Raw genomic sequence first — 23,359 nt, 5'->3', positions numbered from 1 at the left:
AAAAGTGAACAAGCTTTATATCGATGGTGGCCAGCGTTTTGCCCTGCCTCAGGATGTGGAGATACACGTCAAAGAAATCTAAAAGAACTGCTGAATCCTTTGGATATAATAGAACACAAACCGACTGAGGATACAACAGAGGGCCATGTTAAGTGCGGTTCATGTCATATCTGTGATATCACATTTGTCATATCTGAGTGTGTGAGTGAGAGGGAACAAGATGGTGCACATGGGGAAAGGAAGAGGAAAATTGGGCACAGAGAGAGATAGAGGAGTGAGGTAGAGATGCATGGGGAATAGAAGGATGAGGGGGAGAAATGTTGGATATGGTGGTGGAGAGGGAAGAGAGGGATAGATTGAAGGGGATGCAAGGGGGAGGAATGTTGAGCATAGTGATGGAGGGAGAGATGTGGCATGGTGTTGGAGAGGGGTGATAGAAGGAGAAATGGGCATGGGGCTGGTGGGCAGTGGTGAAAAATGATCTGGGGGATGAGAGAGGAAAAAAAGTTGGACTCATGGAGGGACAGAGAGAGATGTTGGTTGGGGAATGGAATGAGGTCTGGAGGAGAAGAAGCATGCAGGAGGCAGAAATAAATAAATAAATATTGGATGCACAGTCAGAAGGAAGTGCAACCAGAGACTCATGAAATCACCAGACAACAAAGGTAGGAAAAAATGATTTTATTTTCAATTTAGTGACCAAAATGTGTCCGTTTTGAGAATTTATATCTGCTGTCTATATTTTGCACTATATTTGTCTATTTTTCTATAGTTGTTACAGGTGACATTGCATATTTTAAAGTCATCTGCCTGACATCTTCGAAAACACCCCAAATTTAAATGATAATTAACATTTTCTCTGCATACAGTGTGCTTTGTGTCTTTTTTTATTTTGTGGTTACCATTATGTATTAATAAGATTATATTGTGTGTATATGAAAAATGGATGGAAAAAATTGCATTACAATTAGTATTATTATGGAAGTGGAGTCAGGGGCAGAGTTTGGGCAGGTCTGGGGCGGAGTTTGGGTGGGGTACTCAGTTGAATGTGTTAGACTTAGGGGGTACTTGGCTTGAAAAGGTTGAGAAACACTGATCTATATATGTCTGTTCTTATCCTTCCCCTCCCCTCCCTCACTCCAAAGGTCTTTTATCCCAGACTTCTAGTACAGCTTGTGGCAGTACTAGTTTCATGTTTCTACTATCACAACCACTAATTCTCATTTCAATAGCACTGAAAAACATATATGCAGCACAGTACATTTGACATTCAATAGATGGACCCTGCTTAGAAGAGCTTACAATCTAATTTAGACAGACAGACATCTCAGGGTTGGGGAGCTTCTGTTAGAAGGAATGATACATTGTTTCATTAAGCACATTTTTAAAATAACTTCCATAATTTTTAAAATCTTGGCTATGACTGGGTCGTTAACCGGGAGATTTAATAATTAATGGCAGAATAATAGGACACTGAAGGTGCTGGGCATTCCATGTCGGAGACCTGGTTTCATTTCATTGGATGGAAGTGGCTGGGAATGATCAAAAGCAGCGTCAGATGGGATAGAGCAGTGGTCTCAAACTCAAACCCTTTGCAGGGCCACATTTTGGATTTGTAGGTACTTGGAGGGCCTCAGAAAAAATAGTTAATGTCTTATTAAAGAAATGACAATTTTGCATGAGGTAAAACTCTTCATAGTTTATCAATCTTTCCTTTTGGCCAAGTCTTAATAATAATATTGTCATTTATAGCTAAAGAGACATATGATCAAGAAACTGTTTTATTTTACTTTTGTGATTATGATAAACATACCGAGGGCCTCAAAATAGTGCCTGGCGGGCCGCATGTGGCCCCCGGGCCGCGAGTTTCAGACCACTGGGCATGATAAAGAAAGGAATCTCGAGTAGATCGGAGAAAGTTATAATGCCGCTTTATAGGGCAATGGTCAGACCCCACTTGGAATACTGCGTCCAACATTGGTCTCCCTACTTAAAGAAGGATATAAAACTGCTGGAGAGGGTGCAGAGACGAGCAACTAAACTAGTGAAGGGTATGGAGAAACTGGAATATGAGGATCGACTTAAAACACTGGGATTGTTCTCCCTTGAGAAAAGGAGACTGCGTGGGGATATGATCGAAACCTTCAAAATACTGAAAGGAATCGACAAAATAGAGCAGAAAAAACTATTTACATTGTCCAATTTGACACGGACAAGAGGACATGAAATGAAGCTAAGGGGGGGCAAGTTCAGGACTAATATCAGGAAGTTCTGCTTCACACAGAGAGTGGTTGACATCTGGAATACTCTCCCAGGGGAGATTATTGCGGAATCGACAGTCCTAGGCTTCAAAAGCAAACTAGATGCATATCTCCTTGAGAGAGGCATATAAAGATATGGTTGGCTATAAAATAAGCCAGGTGTATACCTAGCAGGGCCTCCGCGTGTGCGGATCGCCGGACTTGATGGACCGAAGGTCTGATCCGGAGATGGCGCTTCTTATGTTCTTATGTTCTAACCTCAGAGATAACAATCTATAGCAAAATACAAAATATTGGATTCCAAAAAGTATCACTGTAATAGATCCTAAAGCAGTGGTCTCAAACCTAGTGGCCACATGCAGCCCGCCAAGTACCATCGGTATGTTACCATTGTTCTGGAACGTTGCCCACCTCACTGCTGTAACCTCACGCAAGCGCTTTCCCGTGTCTGTACGCGATGGTGAGGTGGAGTGGAGAGGCCAATCGGGTGCAGACGCAGGAAAACACTTGCGTGAGGTTACAGCAGTGAGGCGGAGCATAAGGTAACCATCGGAGGCAGTGCGGCTTGTGCGTGTGCACGTGATCTCGTGAACGCTCGTGATATTCGGCACCTCTCCTGGCGGTGACTGCTTGATGTATGATGGTGGTTGTGTCCGGTGCTGGAGGAGGTGAGAGCTGAAGGGGGTTGTGGACGCGACCACCGGACACTTAAGGCACAGGTTTTCCAGGCACAAGTCAGATATTGATTCTCCCCTCTACAAAAAAGCCTAGGATTACACCAAAATCTTGTCTCTTGCAGTTGATACTTTAGATTAGAATCTAAATCACAATTTTGCATGAGGTAAAACTCTTTATAGTTTATAAATCTTTCCTGAGTTGCTTCTGATAATTTCAGCTATACACAGCTGAAAGCAGTGCAACATGCAGAAAGTGAAAAACTATTTAAACTTCACTTTCTCCATGTTGCACTGCTTTCAGCTGTGTATAGCTGAACTGATCAGAAGCAATTAAGGAAAGATTTATAAACTATAACGAGTTTTACCTCATGCAAAGTTGTCATTTCTTTAATAAGACATTAACTATTTTTTCAGCGGCCCTCTACGTACCTACAAATCCAAAATGTGGCCCTGCAAAGGGTTTGAGTTTGAGACCGCTGTCCTAAAGGGAGGAGGGCTTAGAAATAAAACCTGGTCAAAATACTCTTGTAGTCCCAAAAGGTTCTTGGTGTTATAGTCCTAGTCCAGGGATCTCAAAGTCCCTCCTTGAGGGCCACAATCCAGTTGGGTTTTCAGGATTTCCCCAATGAATATGCATGAGATCTATGTGCATGCACTGCTTTCAATACATATTCATTGGGGAAATCCTGAAAACCCGACTTTGGCCCTCAAGAAGGGACTTTGAGAACCCTGTCCTAGTCAGTGGTTCCCAACTCTGTCCTGGAGGACCACCAGACCAATCGGGTTTTCAGGCTAGCCCTAATGAATATGCATGGAGCAGATTTGCATGCCTTTCACTTCCATTACATGCAAATCTCTCTCATGCATATTCATTAGGGCTAGCCTGAAAACCCGATTGGCCTGTTGGTCCTCCAGGACAGGGTTAGGAACCACTGTAAGATGAAACAGATTCCATTTGAGCTAAAACAGGGGTCTCAAAGCCCCTCCTTGAGGGCCGCAATCCAGTCGGGTTTTCAGGATTTCCCCCATGAATATGCATGAGAGCAGTGGTTCCCAACCCTGTCCTGGAGGAACACCAGGCCAATTGGGTTTTCAGGCTAGCCCTAATGAATATGCATGAAGCAAATTTGCATGCCTATCACTTCCATCATATGCAAATCTCTCTCATGCATATTCATTAGGGCTAGCCTGAAAACCCGATTGGCCTGTTGGTCCTCCAGGACAGGGTTGGGAACCACTGTAAGATGAAACAGATTCCATTTGAGCTAAAACAGGGGTCTCAAAGCCCCTCCTTGAGGGCCGCAATCCAGTCGGGTTTTCAGGATTTCCCCCATGAATATGCATGAGAGCTATGTGCATGCACTGCTTTCAATGCCTATTCATTGGGGAAATCCTGAAAACCCGACTGGATTGCGGCCCTCAAGGAGGGACTTTGAGATCCCTGAGCTAAAAAGTAAAAACGGTAGGGGAAAGATTACTAATAAAAATATAAATATAGCTTTACGAAAATATTACTTTTAATGGAAATGGGCTTGCATAAAGATTAATCACTGCCTTACAATAACCCTGGCCCCAGAAGGTTAAGTGCTCGCATTAGGGCAGTGGTTCCCAACCCTGTCCTGGAGGACTAGCAGGCCAATCGGGTTTTCAGGCTAGCCCTAATGAATATGCATGAGAGAGATTTGCACGCCTCTCACTTCCATTATATGCTAATCTCTCTCATGCATATTCATTAGGGCTAGCCTGAAAACCCGATTGGCTTACTAGTCCTCCAGGACAGGGTTGGGAATCACTGCATTGGGGCACAGTAGCGGTGGGACTGGAATCCAGGTCTCCGTGCTTTACAAGTTTCTCTCATCAGAGCAACACAGGTATGTGCTGACAGCTAGGGAGGATGCCGACAGAGTCCAACTACATTACAACATCCCACTTGGACGCCAAAGTATTTAGCTGGCTGCTGGCAACGACGGAATCCCTCAGCACAGCCCCTTCCCCCACCCCTATTTCTCATCCTCAGGTATCTAATAACCCTCCCCGCCCCCAAATATAGACACAGGGCGGGGGGAACCATACCATAAATGAGCAGAGCAGATAAAGCGGTTCCTAGGAAGGAGGGTAAACCAGAGGGCGAGGGAGCTGGACTCCTGCCAAGGGAGGAGCTGGCCGCGAGCCCGGTGCACGCTGAGGGCGTGGCTCGGGGGCCGGCTCTGCATATTTAAGCCCGCTGAATCGTCGCTGGTGGCTCAGAGCACCTGTGGCTCTGAATCGGCGCCGGAACGCTCGTCCGAAAGCAGCTCGATGGCCAAAAAGCAACCCGAGATGGCGGAGCGATCGGCCGGCGTGCTTTCCGTCGCCCTCTGTCTCTGCCTAGTGCTGCAAGAAGGTAAACTTGTATGGCCAACTTTTTTTAAAATCGAGGTTTTATGTTTTTTTTTTTAGGAGGGCGTTGAAAAAATTATTATTATGTTTTGCAATAGATTATTTAGCGCTGCTTTAGACGTCTCTACAAAGCGGTGGGGAGCGGGCTTACTTTGTGGGTTCACTGGCTTTCTGGGGCTGCGGCACATGACACGTGCGAGGGTTCACTCACTGCTCTTCTCCTCCGCGTTCACTTGCTTGCCTGCTGGGCTCCTTCCGCGCGGTGATCACTGCACCCGCGCGCGGATCTTGCACGGAAAAGACCCCCCCCCCCCCCCCCCCCTGCACGATTTGCGAGCTCTCCCTAACTTCTCCTACTGGGCAAAGAGACCGATGGCAAAGGGCATGAAAACGAAGCGTTTTCTATGGCATGGGATGGATTTTGGATTCTTTGCATGCAATTATTTTATTTGGCTTGTTTCAGGGGGCAAGAGGTGGTAATAAGGGGGGGTGTCTCTTCTAAGGGTTCCCTTTATTAATACACAATTCATAAATTTGAAATAAGTCAGGAGGATAGGACGAGCGTGTTAATCCAGGGGTGTCAAAGTCCCTCCTCGAGGGCCGCAATCCAGTCGTGTTTTCAGGATTTCTCCAATGAATATGCATGAGATCTATTAGCATACAATGAAAGCAGTGCATGCAAGTAGATCTCATGCATATTCATTGGGGAAATCCTTAGATCTCATGCATATTCATTGGGGAAATCCTTAGATCTCATGCATATTCATTGGGGAAACCTGACTGGATTGCGACCCTCGAGGAGGGACTTTGACACCCCTGGATTAACACGCTCGTCCTATCCTCCTGGCTTATTTCAAATTTATGAATTGTGCATTTAATAAGGGTAACCCTTAGAAGAGACAACCCCGAGGGCTGCAATCCAGTCGTGTTTTCAGGATTTCTCCAATGAATATGCATGAGATCTATTAGCATACAATGAAAGCAGTGCATGCAAGTAGATCTCATGCATATTCATTGGGGAAATCCGTAGATCTCATGCATATTCATTGGGGAAATCCTGAAAACCCGACTGGATTGCGGCCCTCGAGGAGGGACTTTTGACACCCCTGTGTTAATCGATTGCATTCCATTCTTTGCTTTTGGTTTGATGCACATCTCTAATGTCACCTCAATCTTTCTGTCTTCTTTTGCTTTGTAGTTTGACGTGTGGGCCTGTCTTTGCACTTTTTTTTTTTTTTCTTTTTTGCCGTAAAAGGTCATAACAAGGGGGAGGATATCTTGTTTGCTGAGCCATATTACGCTGCAGGAATGCACCTAGCAGAAAGTTTTGTGCTTCTGTAATCCTCCTAATCCCCGAGAATGAGGTGTAATGTGCAGTGTGGCCGTACATTCCTGAGGTACTGAGCTCAGAGCCTCATGCTCTCCGCCTCCCTTCTCTGCTGCAGGTGAGGGCTCTGCCGCCCTGGACCCCCGGCTGGCGGCGGCCAGCAAACACCTGCCGAGGAGCAAGCGATGCTCGTGCAACAGCTGGCTGGATAAGGAATGCATCTACTTTTGCCATTTGGACATCATCTGGATCAACACTCCAGGGTGAGTGGCTTACTGGGTAGCGGTCAGTTTGGTCGGTGTCTGAAGTTCACGTCAAGGGCACTCCAAACAAAAGATCATGTGGGTCGGAGCAGGATGGCGAAGGGGGCAAATGCAGGAACAGCTGTAAGTGGGTCACCTACTTCCCTGAGCTCAGGCTGGAATTTGCACCACTTGCTCTTAGCCCTTAAATGATAACCACTGGGAACTGGTAAATGAATGATTTTCCCCCTGGAATGTCTGGTATTGGAAGAGGATGAGAGTGTGGTGGGTGCATTTTCTGATCTCTGGAAAAGGAGACCACGGCAGCGTTCAGTACAGGAAGAAACTTATTCAAACTATTGGAAAGACACCAAACAAATGCCATGTTGCCTCATAGAGAATTGTTTTGAACTGCTTTTTTAGGCTAGGACGTAAGTACTGTATATGGCTTTTCTGCATGATGCTTGGTTCTCTAAATATTATACCATATTAGATTATTGCAGCACTTCTGTTTAAATTAGTCATATTGAAAGTGGGATTAGGAGGAGATGCTGAAAAGTTCTCAGCCCAGCCAACCAATTTCTTAAATTCTGAGTGTTTATTTTGCAACTGAAGCTGAAAAGAGTGTTATCTTGGTTCGTTAAGTGCTAATTTGCACAAACAAAATTCTCTGTTTTTGGACATTATTTCAGATCGTTGATTGAACCATTTCCATGCCATTCTCTTCTTGGTTGGGCTGAGAAGTTTCCAGAACCCCCTGGTAGTCTAAAGAGTTGGTCTCTGTTAACTGGAGCTGATGATGTGATGTCATAATGCCTTATTCCACCAATAAGAGCAAACCTCATCAGTGATGTCACAATGGCTTGATTGTCCTATACTTGGCATACTTTTATTACATATAAGGAGGCGCTGAAACGTTCTCAGGCCAGCCAATCGACTTCGTCTTAAAATTCTGAGCATTATTGTGCCACTGAAGCTGTTGAGTGTCAATTTGCAAAAATGAAATTCTATGTTTTTTGACATTGTTTCAGATCATTGATTGAACCATTTCCATACCATCCTCTTCTTGGTTGGGCTGAGAACTTTCCAGCACCCCCTAGAACAGGGGTAGGGAACTCCGGTCTTAGAGAGCCGTATTCCAGTCAGGTTTTCAGGATTTCCCCAATGAATATGCATGAGATCTATTTGCATGCACTGCTTTCAATGCATATTCATTGGGGAAATCCTGAAAACCCGACTGGAATACGGCTCTCGAGGACCAGAGTTCCCTACCCCTGCCTTAGAAGCTGGTTCCATCTTTGCCCTTTTAGGATGCTTTGTCAGTTACTGTAAAAGCCTTTTTACCTGGAATAATTACTTTGGGAAAATTCACCCTCCTATTTATTTTTTATTTGTATTGGTTAAAAAAATTGGACAATTTTTCTTTATGTAATGTATTTAAGCCTGCTTTTGAAGATTTAGGTCTTTTATTCATTCATTTACTCGTCTCACCTCAAAGTATTATTGATAGCAATTATTTAAGGATAACTCAGTGTGGGAACTGGTAGTAGCTTCTATTTTTTTTTTTTGGGGGGGGGAGGAAAACGATGGGATCTGAAGCAATGAAGTGGGGCACACATTTGCTTTCTTGCCCCTCTAGGTTCATTATATGATCTTTCAAGGTGCTACTTACTTTTGAATTAATAAGTGAACAGAAAGGAGCTTGGTAACTTTGAACTTCAAAATCCTTCGCAACCCCAGAAAACCAATGAAAAGACAGCTACAGAGAAGAGGGTGGGTGGCTGGGATAAATATAGTGGGAACCAAACCGATTACAAAATTCAAGAAAGCTTGGAATGAATGCACAGGATGCTTGGGTGCCAGGAAGTGAGGGTGAAGCATGAAATTGTTCTCCTCTCCCCCACTAAATTAACTTTTAGGTCCCTAGCCCCCTCCCAAAAAAAGTGATGATGAAATTCAGCATTCGTGATAGCCCCAACACCATCCCTCTACAAGAATCCTATAGAAACACAATTGAATATTATACTTTAAATATTAAAACTTTTGGTTCACATATATGTCTATAATGAGAACGATGTCTAATTAAAAGTTGGATATATAGGCTAGTTGAAAACTGCGTTCGCTCTGCAGATTAGTTGTTGTTTTTTTGGGTTGTTTTTTTTTTTTTTTTTTTTGCAGTGGTTAGGACCTATTTTACTTTCAAGTTTATTATGGTTTTCTATAGCGCTTAAATTCCTCAGTGGTTTACATAAAATTATTGTTAAAATAAAAATCATAAAAAAATAAAGGGAAAACAAACACGAATAAAGACAACAGGGGGGAATGACATATGATCCAAAATAAGAACAGCAGGAAAAAAGAATGGGGACGGGAAAGCACAAAAGGCTGCCCCTCCCCCCAAAGATGCCACTTTAGGGAAACGCCTAATCTGTCTAATAGCTGAGCCAGCTTGGAGTGGTGCTACAGCAGGACTGACCAGCCTAAGGACTAGATTCACAAAGCAAACCGAATGGTTTGCGACACCCCCCCCCCCCCCCTTTGCGACCAAATTTCCCTCCCGCACTATTCACTAACCTCTCCTGCGATCCGCTTCAAATCCATGCATGCTAATGAGAAGAAATGCATGCAAATTGGACAGTGACGCGATTCATCAACCAAAAATTTAAAACCGACTGGGCTTGGCCGATCAACCCAAGAAGCGACTGCTGGAGACCAGTTGAAAACGTCTTTCCGACTCTCCAGCTCTATAGAAGCCCCGATCTGTGTCTCCTGCCTGCTCCTGTTCTTCCCCGCACTGCGAGCCTTTGGTTTAAACCCGCGGGTTAAAACCAAGTTTTAAAAAAGTTAAAACAAACAAAAAAAGTTACGGCCCGAACACACACACCTGCCTGCCCCGACTCTCCCACCCTTCCCCGCAGTGCACATACTTAAAAAAAAAAAAAAATCTGCCGGGCCCAGAGGTCCAGCGCATGTGCAGGCTATCGAGCGATCTGGGCAGGCAGATGGGGGTGTTCCTCCTATCGCCCCCATCTGCATATTAGGGTTTCCTGAATTCATCGGGCAGGTTCGTGAATCTAGCTCTAAGTGCACCTGTGACTATTTTCTGCGATCTTGCAAAGATAGGCGGAGAGGCTGGGTTTCTTGAAAAATGAAAACAATGGGGGCGGGGATAGAACATGTTAGTATGAAGTGTAACTTTGGAACTGCTATAAGTGTAATTGAAGCTATATATCGAGGGTAATCCATGTTATTTGTTGACTTTGATGGCACCTGCTTTTGCCATGAGCAAGTATGTGGGTCGTCTGAAATCTGCATACCTATAAACAATCCTCCCGTTGGCTTGACAGATTCAGAACAACGCTGGCTGACAGGGGAATAAAAGGCATGATGACATGCGGTATTAAATTACTTTATTGCCATAATTAATCCATGTCTGAACACCTTTTAAAAGTTCTGAAAAAATCTGATTGAAAAGGAGGAGGGACCTGCCAGTGATTCAAGATGTAAATATAACAAGTTTAATGCAAGCTTGTACAAAACACCAGAACAAACTATTGACCTCTTGATGCCTGTTCTGGAACAGGTAGATAGCAAAGGCAGGGTGTTTTATTTAGCTTTTTTTTTTTTTTTCCTTAGTGTGAAAACAGATTTTCCTAATAACTGGATCACCAGGGATGCACCATCCACTGGAAAAAAGGCAGCATTAGGGCACTAGCCTGATGGAAAGTTTCTTAGATTGTGATGCTGGTTCAAATCCCAGCTGTGGCCTCTGCTTTTAAGGGTGGAGAATGCGCCATTTATCCAGGCTAGAAATGAAGTAGGAAGTAAATTGTAGGTTTAATAGACAGTAAATAAAATATAAAGCGTAGAAAAAACAATTATTTTATATAATTAACTTTCATTATTTACAAATGCATTTTTATAGTGAGGTGTGAGGCCCCTTTGTAATATGAGATCCTTAGCTGTATCTTATTTATTCATTCAATTTTCAATACCGTTCTCCCAGGAGAGCTCAGATCACTGTACTTGAATTTATTCAGGTAATCAAGCATTTTTCCCTGTCTGTCCTGGTGGGCTCACAATCTGGGGCAATAAGGGGATTAAGTAAGTTGCCCAGGGTCACATGGGGTTGAACTCCCAACCTCGGGGGGCTGAGGTTATAGCTTCAACCTGTGTGCCACACTCTCTCTCTAAGCACAACCCTGCCTTCACAGCTTTTATTCGTCACTTGTAGAAAGCTATGGTCTGTGATTGCGGATCAAATATCATAATTGTAAATCTGATTGGACTAAGTAATTTTAATACAAGTAGTAAATGAAAGGTCATGTGGGCTGAGTCCGAGCAAGAAGAAACCGACAGACCAAAAATAAAGGCAGTGGGTTAGCTGGAGGGAGACAGAAAGATGGAGCCGCGCCACTTTATACAGTTCCACAAAACATGTGATCGGGAATAAAACGTTATCAACCTCTGCTTGTGATTTGGCTTTCTTTGTTTTATGAAAGCTTAAAGAATGCCCAGAGATGGACCTTTAAATTGCATCTGACACCTCAGTATTTCCGTTCAGAAATCTGTCAGTTGGATAGCGCTGTCCTTTTTTGGCTTGCCAGAGCTGAGATTCTCACTCATTTGGAGCACTAGGGGGAGCCAGAGGGTAACAGCTGATTTTGCAACTTTAGTCAAGAACCTACCATTTGACTTTTTAAATGATGAAATATTTTAACCCCCTTGGACCATGTGCTTATAAGCTTCTATCGGCTTCCATTGAGAAATAATCCACTCAGACTTGGCAAAAAGAAAAGTACAGTACTATTGAAATATAATGTGCATGAAACACATTTTTGGAAACTCATTTCATTGAATTAAACCTATTTATTGCAAACCAGTTTTGTTTTCATAGGTTGGTTTGTGGATCTGCAGTGATCCCCCATCTGAAGGGGAGCTAGCAGATCCAGATCCTTCATGCTGGAGAAGTGTATTTAGCTTTTAAGATAACTGCAAATGAAAAGGGCTCAACATATTATTGTGAAGGAATGCAGAAGAAAATGGGAAGGAGACCTAGGATTGAGTCTGGCAGGTTGATATTTTGAGGATTATAAATAGGAAGAAATTGGAGAATTTGTTAGTTGGTATAGATGGGTAGACTGGATGGAACAAAGGGTCTTCATCCGTCATCATAGGTGCTAGCTCAGTAGGTGTTGTGGGTGCTTGAGCCAGTGGCGTAGCGAGGGTGAGAGGTGCCCAGGTCAGTGGCACCCCCCTCCTCCACCCTCATCTCTGCCTCCCCTCTACCCCCCCCTGCTGCACGTGCTCCCCTACCCTTCCCCTGTACCTCTAGCTTTTCACTGCCACTAGCAACAAGAACTTCATTGTGCTCCTTGCGACTTCGTCGGCTCTCCCAATGTCACTTCTAATGTGCGGCACCTGGAAGTGATCTCAGGAGGAGAGATGACGCAATCTGGAGGAGCATGTTGAAGTTGTTGCTTGCGACAGTGAACTAGAGGTATGGGGGAAGGGGGGGCACACGTGTGCATGGTGAAGGGAAGAGGGGTGGAAAGGAAGAGGGTTGCCAGCGCCCACATCAACATGGTGCCTTGAACGGACCACCTTCGCCCACTCCCACCCTTACTACACCACTGGATCGGTAGACTGGATAGGCCAGAGGTTCTTCATCCGTCATGTGCCAGCTCATAGTGTATTTTAATTCTTCCTTTTTTTTTTTTTTTATCATTGCATATCATTTTGTGAATTACTTTGGGGCCTGATTCTAAAAATGGTACCTAACCATGCCTAACAATCGACCGCTGGACCAGGGGTGGACAATCGCGGTCCTTGAGGGCCACAGTCCAGTCGGGTGTTCAAGAATTCCCCAGTGAACATGCGTGAGGTTCATTTGCGTACAACGGAAGCGGTCCATGCAAATTTTAATCTTGTGCATATTCATTGTAGAAATCTTGAAAACCTGACTGGGTTGTTGCCCTCGGACCGAGATTGCCCATCCCTGCAGGCTAAACTCTGCTTATAGAATTGTGCTTAGTGGCACTTAGGGGGCATGCTTAGGCGTCCTTGTGGTAGACGCTGGTATATTAAGCCAGTAACAGGGTTGCCTATCTCAACCACGCCTATTCTCCGCCCCTAATCATGCCTACTTTTCAAGTAGATGCCATTAGGTGCCGGAAGATGCTGCGTGGTTTTCCAAGTGCAGCCATAACTAACTAATTTTTTAAGTCCAGTTTTTAATTACCATACCAGTTAAGCCAATTAAAAAAAAAAAAAAAAACTGAACATGAATTTGTTAGGCATCCATGATTAGGGTGCCTAGCGGTACCTAGCCTAGGCCCCATTTATAGAACCTGGCCCTTGCTGTACTAGTCTAGTTTATTTATAAATTTGCTATACCGTCCTTTGCAAAGGGGTCCTTTAACTAAGGTACACTAACGGATTTAGCCTGCGCTAATTATTAGCACTAATTGTACTGTAAGTATACGAGGGGCTGCTGAAAAGTTCTCAGCTCGGCCAACAAAGTTGGGACAATCTCCATTGAGGGCTATACACATGGAGGGGCATAATCAAAAGAAACGTCTAAGTCCGTTTTGGGCCTAAGTCAGTCACGGGAAAAGGTCAATTTTCGAAAAATGTCCAACTTTTTTTTTTTTTTTTTTTTTTTTTAAATCGTCCAACTGTACATCCAGCCGTCTGATCGCCCAGACCGCTAAGTCATCCATCTTTATACCCCATTTTTGACCAAAAATTCATCCAAGTCACAAGCGTCTAGGAAAACACCTTGTGGGCGTGGGAGGGGCCAGAAAAGTGATGGACTGGACTCCCGGACATGGCACCAGAGTAGTGGGGTACCTTACAGGGCACTGCTGTAAACTTCACAAAGAGGGTCCCACATAAACATCTCACTACAGCTCCCTTATAGTTCATGGGGAGCCCCCCCCAAAATACCTCCAGAATCTACTAGACCCACCTATCTACCACCCCAATAGCCCTTATGGCTGCAGGAGCCACTTGTATGGCAGTACAAAAGGGTTTGGGGTTTTTTTTTTTTGGGGGGGGTGCACATTTTTCACCATGAATGCAGTGATTAGAGTGGTTATGGGCCTGGGTCCTCCTCCCCATGGTTCACTAACCCACCCCCAAGACCACTTAAGTCACCTCTGTGCAGCTCTACTAGGCTTTCCTATGCCAGGCTGCCAGGAGCTGATGTTCTGGAGGCAGATATGTAAAGTTATGTTTTTTTATGGGGGGGGGGGTCAGTGATCATTGGGGCTGTGTTTGGGGGTCTGTACTTTGTCTGCAGTACTTATCTGGCCACTTTGGATACCTTTTGTGGACTTAGACCTGGTTTTAGATGGCCTAAGTCACAAGTTCTGTGTAGGCAGTGTAGTAAAACCTTTGGTTATACATGCAGTACGGCCAAGTCTAGGACGGCCCATGGCCCGCCCTCGACACTCCTCCTGACACGCCCCTTTTTAGTTCTGATCGTTCAGCAGCACTGTGAAGGCCTAGGTCTTTTTTAAAATATGTCTAAAACCCAGTTTGATTATCGGCACTCTGACAACTTTGTCTTTTAGATAGTCGAAGTGCCGAGTTAGGCTGGTTTTTAGGCGTTTTTCTGTTTCAATTACGAGCCCCATAGTCAAGCAGTTTTTCCACTTTTTTTTTTTCATTCCGCTTTTTTCTGATGGAATGAAAAGCGGAAAATCACTGGACTAAGTATGTAGCCCTCAATGGAGAATGCCTCGGCTTTGTTGATTGGGCTGAGAACTTTTCACCGGCCCTTCGTAAAATGGGCTTTACAGTATTTAGCAGGTCTTAATCACTAGTACATACAAAATCTGTTAGTGTTCTAAATTAAACTAAATTTCCATGTATGTTTATATAGTCAAAAACTAATCTCTTGTAGTATTAGATGAGTCAATTTTCATTTATATTTTATTGCATAAAATATATGGGGTGCTTAACAGATAACCAAATGAGATTAAGCACAGATTAGAAGTTTTGTGAGTCTCCCAGCTCTGCATCTGATCCCCATGTCTGTGTGAATGGTACGTGGCTAGCTGCAGACAGACAGACAGCTTTAGGCTCATTTTTTAGCTGATACTGTACAAGTGCATTGATTTATTTTTTACTGCTGTACAGCACTTCTTTCAGAGTAACTTCACTGTTATATTTAAGGTCCTCAGCGGGCCACCACACACTCAAATCATTTCATAGTGTGGGGCTTTATGCTCCCATTCGTCACTGGACCCTTAACTATGATTATAATTTATGTTGAAAAAGTTTTTTTATTATTATTAATGCTAAAATTACTTAGCTTATGGTTTTGACGTTAGCCGGGAGGGTTCAGAAACATCAGCCACCAACATGTTTCGCCCGTGTGACTCTAGGGCTTTATCAAGGCTCCCTCTCCCGTTTATAGTCAATTTACTCCCGCCATCACGCCATATACGAAAAAAAACTTATATATATATAATAACATATAATAATAAACTTTTTCAACATAAATTATAATCATAGTTAAGGGTCCAGTGACGAATGGGAGCATAAAGCCCCACACTATGAAATGATTTGAGTGTGTGGTGGCCCGCTGAGGACCTTAAATATAACAGTGAAGTTACTCTGAAAGAAGTGCTGTACAGCAGTAGGATTACTTCTTACTGTTTATGGGCATGTTATATGGGAATACTCTTCTTTCAAAAAGTGGTGATTTGGGTGCCTAGAGTCTCATTTTTTGATTTATTTTTTGACATTTGCTTTTCCCATTACCAGACAAACTATGCCATATGGACTTGGAAATCCTCCAAAACGTCGCAAGAGGTCTCTGGCCCGGTGCGAGTGCTCCAGCTTCAGAGACGGCTCCTGTGCCACTTTCTGCCAGTCAAAGCCAAGGTAGATATTCCCCTGGATTCTGTGTAGCTTGTCAAAGTCTGGGCCTCTAAATTTTGGGCGTGGATCTCGGATGCATGTGGAAACTAGTTACATTGGTGTTGACACTATTAGGACTTATGCATAGATCTACCTATGCACTATTCTATAACAGTGAGACCCCGATTCTATAAACAGTGGTGCGTAGTGCCTGTCAATTTTGAGTTGGGTGTTTATGGAATCGCACCTAGTGGTGCCTATTTATGCTTGGGGGTTTTCGTGGCCTAAATACCAGCATCCAAGTCCAGTTTAGATGTCTAGATGCAAACCACGAACCCCGAGCTGTCCCCTAACCACGTCCACTTTCTGGTAGGCACCTTGGACTAGACATTTATCTGAAAGTCATAGGCGCTTACTGAGTTACATGCCTACCTCCCAATTAATATAACTTCTACCAGTTACGAGCTCATTATTGCTCATCATTGGCACTGAATAAGCTTTTTAAATAATTAAGGGCTCCTGTCACTAAATAGCACTAGAGGTTTTTAGCACGAGCCGGAGAGGTAAATGCTCCAACGCTCTTAGAATTTTTATGAACATCGGATCATTTACCTCGCCGACCTGTGCTAAAATCCTCTTAACGCCATTTAGTAAAACCCAGCCTAAGTTAGTCACCTGGATTGGGTAGGTTGCCCCATTCTAGGCCCCTAATTCCAATAGTCTCATTAAAAGTCCCAAATAGAAATCTCCCTATCACTTGCCAGATTAATCTCTAAGATCTTCGGTTAGAGACGGCTGCAGTTCAGGAATTTCTGGGAAGGATGTAAGGAATATTAATCCCTGACTCACTCCTATCTTTTGATCTTAATAGCCACTCGTGGCTCCAGGTAGTAAATAAACTGACCTGCCTAGACATGATTTGTTTAAAATGTTTTAATTGTAATTTTTGTTTCAAAGGAAGAATATTTTATAGAGAACTTTGTCTGTTGCTAGTAAACTGTATAAGTAAAGTGAAAAGAGATTTTGACAGTATGCAACCTCTGATGCTATAGAAAAAACGGACATGTGAAGGCTAATTTTTTTTCAAAGCCATTTATCCAGATATAAATAGGGGTTTATCAAGGCCTGTTTGAAAATTGTCCTCCCTCCATAGAGAATGACACAGGGATCTCAATATCCCTGTCCCATTCCTGCAAGTTCTGCCTTAACTGTACAGGCCTTGAATACTTATTATTTTAAAGTGTTTGAGGCTTGTGCAGATGAGGACAGAATTTGTAGGAGTGGGGACGGGAAAATTAACAGGGAAAAATTTGTCCCTATGTCATTCTCTAGTGTTATGGCTGGATTTTCCATTGAAACTTTACCTTTTACAACAAAAACAGGTAAGGAAGGGTACGAGTGCCTTCCTTGAGTAAATTTAAGTTCAAGACCTGTGGTTACACAGAATCCCATAAACTTTGCACCTGAGCAGGGAGTTTAAGGGCAGTTTTTTTAATCTGCTTTCTTTCATTCATTTCTGATCTTAAACTTGATTCCTATTTTCAGGCTGACTTAACGGGGGTGTGCTTCAATCTGTAGGTACAGCAGGAACAGCACCATTTGGAAAACTGACATGCTAGCGGCAAGAGGGAGGTTAAACAGGGAAAGGAAGCAGCAAGGTCTTTTGAGCGTGTTGAGGTAAGTCCCGCACAGGTTCTGCTGCATTTGAGTGTAGTCACAAAATCATTTAGAAAGATCTCAGCTTTTGTTGTACAGCCGCTTCCAACAATGCTGTTTAGAAACATAGAAAAAAGCGGCAGAAAAGGGCTATAGCCCACCAAGTCTGCCCATTCCAAGTATCCCTCCCCCCTGAGTTTACTCCCTTAACGATCCCACACGAGTATCACATTTTCTCTTAATATATTTTCTGTATATAAATTCCATATTCACTTTCTTAAAGGGGCGTATGACTGGAAAACGTATTGTGGATACAGATGTTCTGGAGATAATTTATTATACACTGACATAAAAACATGAAAATTCAATGAAAATAGTACAATGATAAAAAAATACAGTGGTAAAAATCCAACCGGACCCTACACGGTCCGTGTTTCGGCGAACACGCCTTCCTCAGGGGTTCAATTGTTTGCAAACTCGCATATAAAGAATTGGACCGAAAACAGTCTATTGTCTTTAAACGCGTTTTATTTTTTTGTTTGTTTTGTTTTTTTGCTACTTTAGCTTGTCTGCAGTGTTCTTCGCTCACATGTTTAAAGACCAATGATTAAGCTGTGCTTATCCAAATCAAATAAGCACAGTTTAATCATTGGTCATTAAAAAAAAAAATCCCCCCCCCCAAAAAAAAACTCCACAATACTTGTCAATGCAGACAATCCCAAACCACTCTGGGAAAGCTTACAAAAATCTCTGTCTTGCAGATAATAAAGGGAAAAAATACACCCAGAATACCCCCAATGACTATAGATGAGAGATTTTGCATGCACTGCTTCTTTAGTATGCAAATCTTACCTCGTGCATATTTATTGTAGATACCCTGAAAATCTGATGGGTTAGGTGTGCCCTGAGGACTGAGTTGAGGAAAAACCACACTAGATGAGAGCATCTCGCCCCCCTCCCCCCACAGTTACAAGTGCATACCTGAATCTCCTACGTGTTATTTCCTGAACTCCGAATGACCATCATTCGGATGTGACGTCTCAACGTCTGACTGCTGTGTGCTGGGTTCTGAATAGTGACGGGCAGACCTCCTGGATGTTCACTTAAAACACCTGGAGATCAGAAGAGATAAATGGACCCTGACAGAAAGGCTTCATGCTTTGTTTCCTTTTAATGATCATTTCTTAAATAGGCACCCATGTTTCAAAAACACAGCACAAATTATCCCTCCCTGGACACAATATAGGAGCCTGAATATTGGGTGCTCGGTACACACTGCACCCTCAGAGCTAGCACCTATGACTTAAAAAAAAAACCAACAAACTAAAAACACACACATACACACACCGCTATTTCCCTATCATCTACTGAAGTTTCCTATTGGCAGTGGCATAGTGCAGTGCCCTGGGTGCCATCTTGGTAAGCATGCAGGCAATGCCCCCCCCCCACTCCTCTGCCTCTCCACAGCCACACATGTGCACTGCTTCCCTTCCTCCATCCCTCTGTAACAGTATTAGCATGAGCAGCAACCTGCTGTTGTGCCAACATCAGCTCTTCCTCCGATGTCACTTCCTGGACTCAGGAAGTGACATCAGAGGAAGAGCCAATGCTAGCGCAACAGCAGCTTGCAGGTTGCTGCTCGTGCCAGGAACATTACAGAGGTATGGAAGAAGGGAAGCAGCTTGCATGTGGCAGGACGGGGTAGGGAAGGAGTGCGTGTGGAGGTGGGTGGGGTGCGCCAACGCCCCGGGCACTTCTCGCCCTTGCTACGCCACTGCTTCCAGGTGTTCAGTACTACTGTATAGCCTGTGAAAAGATAGAAACTGTGTACACTGTACATAGAGGACTGTGCCCACCATTTCAAAATGTGTCTTGAAGGTAATAAGTACATTGTAATTTTTATAATTAATACACATACTGTATATAAGGAAATTAAAAAGATCTGATGAAGAAGAGAGATATACAAGCTTTGTGTGTGTGGGGGGGGGCAGTCATTTTCCTTGATTAATAGCATGGATCTCAAAGTTCCTCCTTGAGGGCCGCAATCCAGTTGGGTTTTCAGGATTTCCCCAATGAATATGCATGAGATCTATTTGCATGCACTGCTTTCAATGCATATTCATTGGGGAAATCCTGAAAACCCGACTGGATTGCGGCCCTCAAGGAGGGACTTTGAGACCCCTGATTAATAGGAAGCTCTCTGCAAGTTAAGAGTAGACAAATCTTTGTCCTCTAACCTCATTCGCTTGTCTCTTTTTCCATGGCAGGGATGTTGTCGTTTCTAACTCTCTTCGCACAAAGTGGCAATTAAGGTCTGCAGAAGACTCCAACCTGACGAGCTGGAAGAGGAAAAGATAAGGAACGGAGAGCAGTCTTTTCAGATGAAGATTGCGGAGTTCCCTTTTGGGCTCCAATAGCTCCTATCATGGGTGGCCTTGATAGGAGAGCAACCGTAGCAAAGAGAAGATGAGCAGAACCAGATTTCCTTGATGAAGACATCCAACGTTGCATGGCTTTCTGGAAAAGATTGCTATAGGAAACAGAAGGGATATGCTCAGACCTTTCCCCTTCCTTTCGGTGGGAGTGTGATATAGCTGGAGTGAGCCGAGTCCCTGGGCCCTAGAAACCAGTAGAAGATTCTGGCATTTGACTCATGATTTGGCAGACCATCGGCATTCTCAGGACATTTCTCAACCAAGCATCTTGGAAGTAAGAACTAAATTGACCATGTCATTGGCATCTCAGAAGACTGAGTTAGGGGATGGGGGATGCAGAGGGGGGGGGGGCGTATTCAACATTTGCTACACTGGCCTTTTAAGGTGGAGGCCACATCTAAGAGAGACAAATGTAATGACTTTTAGTGGGTGGAACCGACTCTTGCTGAAACATACTGTATAAAGCCCAGAACTCTAGCAGTGCGTTTCGGGGCCGATGCCTGCTTCTTCTATGCACTTTTCTAGTCTTGTCCTCTCTGTCGAATGTATCTCAGCACTTTTCCAAATGTGCAATGAACTCTACGTGTTGTAGGACATCTTGCCTTTCCCGGCACATAGGGAATTGTCTATTACGTCTCTTACTCTGCTGCACTAAAGGTGATATTGCTGATTTGACTTGCATTAGCCAAAAATGAAAGCCAGTAGCGGGCCATGCAGGTTTAGCCTTAGATGGGTGATTTGAGTGTGGTAAAGGGATGATGTTGGGTGGCTTGATGAACACTCCTCATCTAGCTCACGGTTTTGTTGGTGAGGTCTGAGGGTAATTCTATAAGGTGCTAACATTTTAACTGTGTTACTCCTGTAAATGTTTTAAATAATAGCATTCACATGCATTGATTGGGGAAGGGGGGGTGCACTTACATACGCTAATGCAATTATGGAACCTGAGTGCTATTCTGCAATCAGTGCATCTTTGCAAATGGGTGTGCACAGGGGTGGAGCAGGGGTAGGACATAAGCAGGTATATGCATAACTTAACAGAATATTGTAACTGATGTGGGCCCCTGCTACATTTAGACGCACGCACTTAGACCAGCTCTGTGAATGGCATTGGTGCATAAACCTAACTTTTAGGTGTATTGAAAGCTGGTCACACAAGTATTCTATAATGGAACATAAGCGCCTAGGTTCTGTTGTAGAATAAACTCCATGCACACCCTCTGGGCACCTAACTAGAGGCAGGTTCCCTGGAGTCTGACAGAATTTGCCTGTCCCTCACTATTGAAAATGTGATGGTGAAACAGCACCCCCTGAAGGTGGAGGACTCCTGCTTAGCTTAAAGGGAGCAGTGTCTGTAGGGCCAGCAAAATACCTGCTATGTCTGACTACAACTGTTCTGGGTCTACCCGTGAAAAGGTGTGAGCTAAATAAGGGGTCCTTTTTATTAATGCGCACTAAAGATTAGTGCACCCATAAGATATAATGGATGCCTTAACATTTTAGTGTGCGCTAAATCAGTTAGCGACTTAATAAAAGGTCCCCTAAATATCCAAAAGTATCAGGCCTAAGATACTGAGGCCGGATTAAAAAAAAAAAAAAAAGAGCGAGAGACAGTTGGCCATCCTCCAAAAATATTTGGCATTTTTCTGCATGTGGGATCCAGTGGGAAAGCACCATCTCCAGTAAAGGGAACAGAAAAAAAATTAAATTATGTACTGCTAAATGCTTTTGGAACTACGGAGACGTGCTAAGTGCTTTTTAACTAACCTAGCTACCATTGCACTAAGCACTTGAGTTCCCTAACAAGTCAATTTCAATTAAAATATTTATAATGTTCTGCAGCTTTATTGGAAGAGTTAGAGGCTGCTACATCCAGCCTGTTGTGACATTTAATTAGAACCAAACTGTTGTCAAACCAGTGAGCAGAATCTCTTGAAAACTGGAAGATCCTTGTTTGCTTAAAAACCAGTAACTAACAACAACAGGAGTCCAGGACTCTCTGATGGTCCACTGCTACAGTATGTAGGGAAAAATCTTTGTTGGTTTTCTCTTTTCCCTTTTGATCCTCCATTAAACCTCTTTCCTATCTAGTTGTGCTCACAGTGATCTGTGAGTGCTCCCAATGTTCAGAAACATTGTGTAGAATCCCTGATTATCTCACTTCTATTAAAAAAATAGGAATAGCCTTACTGGGTCAGACCAATGGTCCATCCAGGTCACTAGTACCTGGCCAAAATCCAAGGAGTAGCAACATTTCCAGAAATCAAAGAGTAACAAAAGATTCTAGAACCCCAAAGAGTATCGCGATTTCACGCAGAATCTCAAAGAACAGCAAAATTCCGAAACCCCAAATAGTAGCAACGTTCCATGCTACCGAATCAGGGCAAGCCGTGGCTTCCCCCCATGTTTTTCTCAATAACAGACTCTGGACTTTTCCTCCAGGAAATTGTCCAAACCTTTCTTAAAACCCAGCTACGCTAACCGCTCTTACCACAATATACATAGTAGATGACGGCAGATAAAGACCCGAATGGTCCATCCAGTCTGCCCAACCTGATTCAATGCGTTCCAGAACTTAACTATTCTCTGAATGAAAAAAAAAATTTCCTCCTATCGGTTTTAAAAGTATTTCCCTGTAACTTCATTGGGTGCTCCCCCCTACTCTATGTAATTTTTGACAGAGTGAAAAATCGATCCACTTGTAACCCGTTCTAATCCACTCCAGGATTTTGTAGACTTCAATCATATCTCCCCTCAGCCGTCTCTTTTTCACACCCAAACACCAGTCACAGGGGAGAGATGAACTAGATTTTTCTTTTCTGCTGGTAAAGCAAGGGCTGGATCAGAGTGCATCATTTGAATAAATTCAGAATCTGTTCTGCTTGTTTGACAGACAAATTGAGGTGGGGGGGGGGGGTTCTACCCTACTAGAGGGAAAGAGAACCATGTTAACACTTTTAAATATCTTCCCCTTGCCTCCTAACTCTCCTCTCTTATGTAATATTTAATGCATTTATTTGAAATATATTGATTCCTGAGTGAGCAGAGAAACTGATTTGTCTTAAGAATGTTCCAAAAGAGGCCCAGGATCTCCTCGTCCCAAGGAAATTTTGTGCACATGTAATCTTCATGGCCATACTGTTTCACCTGTTAAGTACAGCATGAACATTTCTGTCCTAATGTGTATATATATACTGAATGTATTTATATGGAAATGAATAGATTATAATAATTTATTGCAAGCAGCTTTTGTAATGTATTTATTTTAAGCATTTTTAAAGAAAAGATTCTGGATTAATTTATAAATAAAAAGTGAGCACACATTTGCTGGTTTTGCATTGGAATTTCTTAACGAGAGTTAACTGCGTGCGTCATTTTGTTTTAAACTGAATAAAAAGGGTCCTTTTATTAAGGCGTGCTAACCGATTTTTAGCGTGAGCTAAATGCTAAGGCCCTTAGCGTTTAGCTCGCGATGATCTGTAGCGTGCCTTAATAAAAGGACACCCCCCCC

The 23,359-nt window shown here is 43.4% G+C and overlaps 1 protein-coding gene across 1 annotated transcript; it reads left to right on the top strand.

Moving 5' to 3' along the window:
- The first annotated feature begins 5,058 nt into the window (after nucleotides 1–5,058).
- On the top strand, nucleotides 5,059–21,469 carry EDN2 (endothelin 2). Its single transcript, XM_033957339.1, has 5 exons — nucleotides 5,059–5,321; nucleotides 6,763–6,907; nucleotides 15,662–15,781; nucleotides 17,336–17,434; nucleotides 19,681–21,469. Exons 1-5 carry the CDS (start codon nucleotides 5,237–5,239, stop codon nucleotides 19,769–19,771), a joined length of 540 nt encoding a protein of 179 aa, XP_033813230.1. The 5' UTR covers nucleotides 5,059–5,236; the 3' UTR covers nucleotides 19,772–21,469.
- Nucleotides 21,470–23,359: the final 1,890 nt, after the last annotated feature.

The sequence above is a fragment of the Geotrypetes seraphini genome, chromosome 8 (genome assembly GCF_902459505.1).
Source record: "Geotrypetes seraphini chromosome 8, aGeoSer1.1, whole genome shotgun sequence".
Lineage (NCBI taxonomy): Eukaryota > Metazoa > Chordata > Amphibia > Gymnophiona > Dermophiidae > Geotrypetes > Geotrypetes seraphini.
The sequence above is the reverse complement of the archived record's forward strand: the minus strand, read 5'-3'. Positions and strand labels throughout refer to the sequence as shown.